General features: G+C 52.2%; 1 protein-coding gene across 1 annotated transcript; it reads right to left on the minus strand.

The window, feature by feature from the left end:
- Positions 1-328: 328 nt before the first annotated feature.
- DNAJC22 (DnaJ (Hsp40) homolog, subfamily C, member 22) lies at positions 329-2,414 on the minus strand. Its single transcript, XM_004692523.1, has 2 exons — positions 1,581-2,414; positions 329-499 (listed from the first exon to the last, which is right to left on the minus strand). The coding sequence occupies exons 1-2, from the start codon at positions 2,412-2,414 to the stop codon at positions 329-331; spliced, it is 1,005 nt and encodes a 334-aa protein (XP_004692580.1).
- Positions 2,415-3,856: the final 1,442 nt, after the last annotated feature.

A 3,856-nucleotide genomic window follows, 5' to 3' on the forward strand; every position in this document is an offset into this window, starting at 1 on the left:
TATTTCAGTCAATTTGCCTGTCATGCTCCCCACTCTGCCTCTGGTGAGTCCCCTATCCCTCGCCCCTCCTCTGGCCTACACCCTGGTTCTTCTATGCAAAAATAAATAATAAAATCTTTAAAAAAAGAAAGAAGTCAGAATTCAGGAATTCAAAACACAAGTATATTCTTCTACCACAGTAGCTCTCTCTCACTTTAAGATTTTCTCATCTCCACTGCAAGCAGTCTCTTCATGCTACTGGAATGTCCTACATGGGCAGAACTGGGCTGGGACAAGCTTCCCTGCTCTGCCCGGAAGAGTCCCTCCTCAAGGGAAGCGTCTTCTCATCTCAGGACCCCCTGGGCTGATTCAGGACTTCATAAGCAGCCCGAATCTCCAAGAAGTGCTTCTGAGCTTCCTCCGCCCTGTGCCGGTTATGGTCGGGGTGCCAGGTCTTCACTAGCTCCCGGTATCGGCGATGTATTTCTTCATTTGTTGCCCCTTCTGGGAGACCAAAAACCTTAGGGAAAGCCGAAGTTGACAAGTTAAAATCCGATAAATTGTCAGAGAATCCAGGCCTCTCTGTGCTAAGTCAGAAGTTGGTTATCTCTGGAACTGACTTCTACTTGCCTGTGGGAAAGCCTATCCATTTCCCAGCCTGGAACTTCATAACACTGATAAAAGCGCCTGCTTACAAGAGAAGTAAACATATATGTCCACCACAGACATGGACAAGAATGTTCATAGCAGTTAAATTAAGAATAGCCCCCAACTAGATTCAACCTAAATGTTCCCTGGTGGCAAGCAAGGGGTTAAAGCACAGCTCTATGAAGCTGTCTGTAGACACTGCAGCATGAGTTGGGTCCCAGCCAGGGACCCACAGGGCACAGAAGACTCTCCTGTCTCAGCCACTGCTCCCTCAGCAGTGTATTTCAGTACATCTGCCAGTTCTGCTCCCCACTCTGTCTCTGGTGAATCCTCTCACCCACCCTCCACACACACCTCTGGTTTGTACCTCAGTTCTTGTATGCATAAAGAAATAAATCTTTTAAAAAAAAACAATAGAGTGGGTGGGTAAATGGTGGTATAGTCATATAATGGGATTCTATAGGACAGTGAAAGCAATTTGCAATGCATGCAACAGTATGAATTATCTCATGAAAATAATGTTGAGTGAATGAAGTCAGACACGAAATGGCATACACTACATGATTCTACGTCTATGAAGTTTAAGAATGGGCAGACCTGATTTTTGGTATTAGAAGTCAGCACAGCGGTTACTGCAGAGAAAAGGCACCATAGATTGGGATGGCACAAGGGAAGCTTCTTAGTGCTGGAAATATTCCCTGCCTTGATCTGAGCAGTGGTTACAGAGGTTTATACATAAAATTGGTGCATTTTATATATGTTATGTGATAAGAAGGAAATCTTTGAGCCACTCATTATCGAAGCCCCTCCACCTTCACCCAAACAAGCTAGGACATCCTTCTGGGGGCTAACTAGGTAGGATCGCAACAGGACTTCCACACAAGGGCACCAGCTCTTGGTTAGCCTAACTCCCGGAATCACCCCAGATAGAACCAGAGGGAAGAGCACCTTACCTGGTAAGCCAGCTGATGCTTCTCATCCTGAAAACTGTGAACGAACTCATAGAGCTTCTCCCACTCCTGGAAGGAGCCACTGCTGAAATAGGGTTCCCCCACCAGCAGCCTCCAGACCCGATAAGGCAAAAGGAAGACAGACTCCAAGCAGCGGCCAAGGAGAGGGAAGAAACTGAACCAACTCAAGAAGAAGCCAAGGGTCTCTGCCACATAGGTGAGGGTGGCAGCTGTGTTGCAGAGGACACTGTATGCCAGGGGCCCCGTGAAAGCAAGGTAAGCTAACCCCAGGCGATAGAGCCGCACACTGAGGGTCTCGGACACAGCAGCTTTGTAGCGACGGTGCTTCTGGGCTGTGATGCTGGCAGCCAAGCTGATGGGGAAAATGGCGATGGGGCGGCCATAAAAGATCGGGGAAGTAAGAAATGCTGCCCCTAGTGTGTTCTTAAAGTCTGAGGTCTGGTTGCCAACGGCAGCCACCAGCAAGACTCCCAAGCCCACTGCCAGTGGGAGGCCCACAACATAGAAATTGGCCATGAAAGAAAGACTGATGAGGGCCACGAGACCAAAATACACACCCACAACCACCTGGGCTACAAAACGAATGGGACTCAGAGGGGGTGTCGCTCCTGAGCGCTGCCTCGGACCCTGGGCTCTGTTAGCCTGAGCTACAAAGCTTGGGAGCTTCCAGAACTCCCAGAGCCAGCCCAGGCCACCGCCCCCCAGGGTAAGCATCCAGAGCAGAGCGTGGCTGTCCCGCCCCAGGTACAAATGGTGGAGCCCGGCAGGGCCCCCTATCGCCCAGAGGGCATAGGTCACTAGGAGCCCCTTGGCCATTCTCTAGGGTAGGGCCTCAGAACCAGTCCAGTGACACTTGACATTGCTCACAGTGCAGAAATCTGGGGTCCTCTGTGAAAATCATGGCGGTCATGGCCCCAGAGTTATCCTTATGCCTTAAGAAATGGGGAAAAAGCAATGGTAAGACCACTTGCAGGACCCAATGCCATAGACACTTCTCCTTCCTTCCACTTAAAATGGGCTCCGATATTCCGGCATGGCACTGAAATGCCGATTTCCCCACATCCTCAGGTCTGTTTCTGACAGCCACAGTAATGCCACTTGGGGGTGAGGGCGTGGAGAAGAATGTTTTAAATGCTCTCAGATCAGTAACTGAAAACTCGGCACACAGGCAAAAACCCAGACGGTTAAATTTCAGACCTCCCCTCAGAACACGGACCCCCAGATGCCGATGGGGCAGGAGAGCAAAAGGAAGACCCTTCTAACGTACCCACACATTTTAAAGGTCCCCTACCCCAACCCTCATTTCTGACTATAGCTGTCCTCAGACTCGTCGCCAACGTGGTGACCCCTCTCCAGCAGTCCCCTTCTCCACAGGATAAAATCTTCCCACAAGCCAAACTTGAAAGAAGTCCTCAATTCCCTCTACTTAGACAGCTCTGGAAAACTACGTTTCGACCTAGACCCTGGCATCCCACATTTCACCTCCCCCCCCCCAAGGCAGACTTGGAGTCTTTTCAAGCCGATGCCAGCTAGAACCTGCTAGTCCCAGGGTGAGCGGCCGTACCTGGGTACCCCGGCTCCTAGACCCGATCATTTCCTTTGACCACAAAGTCAAAATGGCCCCTCTGGCTGCAACCACTGCCACCCAAATGGACTTTGACTTTCTGTGTTAGCCGTGTCAGGAAGTGGGGCCGGCCTTCTGGCCAGGCTCCTCCCCAAGGCCCTCCCCGTCCCCGGGGATCACCTTCAGCCTCCGGCTCCTCTAGCCTTCCAGGTCTGGCTCTCTACGCCGTCAGCCGCCCAGGCTTGGAGGGGCTCGATGGGGCTCACCCTGGCCCCAGGCGCGCCTGCCCCACATCACCACCAGGTGGCGCTGCCGTTCGCGGACGGGCGGGGTCGGGCGCGTCCCCAGACTCACTTTGCCTAAATGCCAGGGCTAAGCCGCCCTGAACGCTTCTCTTAAGTGCAAAACCGAAACAACTCCCACCCCGCCGAAAAAAACCAGGCCGTTGAGTGCCCCTCACAAAGAGAGGATGTTTCTTGCCTCCCCTCTGGCCACACTCTCCTCTTTCTCCACGCGTGCCCTTCACGATTACCTTAGATGACCCCACCGTCAATTCCTCTAAGACAGACACCCGCTGACAGCCTGCACACAGAGGGGACCAACCCCCCCCCCACACACACACACAGCTGAGCTTGCCTATTGCCCGCCTCCAAGTCTGCCAGTCAGAGGGCATTAAATCGAGATCTGAGCCTGA

Source organism: Condylura cristata, unplaced genomic scaffold (assembly GCF_000260355.1).
Source record: "Condylura cristata isolate star-nosed mole 26May11 unplaced genomic scaffold, ConCri1.0 scaffold00034, whole genome shotgun sequence".
In the NCBI taxonomy this organism is placed as follows: Eukaryota; Metazoa; Chordata; class Mammalia; order Eulipotyphla; family Talpidae; genus Condylura; species Condylura cristata.

Bases quoted from the DNA above. Each gene is read 5' to 3' on its own strand.
- DNAJC22 (XM_004692523.1), bottom strand. From the start codon at position 2,414: ATGGCCAAGGGGCTCCTAGTGACCTATGCCCTCTGGGCGATAGGGGGC. The intron at 500-1,580 runs GTAAGGTGCTCT...GCTTTCCCTAAG, and splicing joins AGCATCAGCTGGCTTACCAG to GTTTTTGGTCTCCCAGAAGG.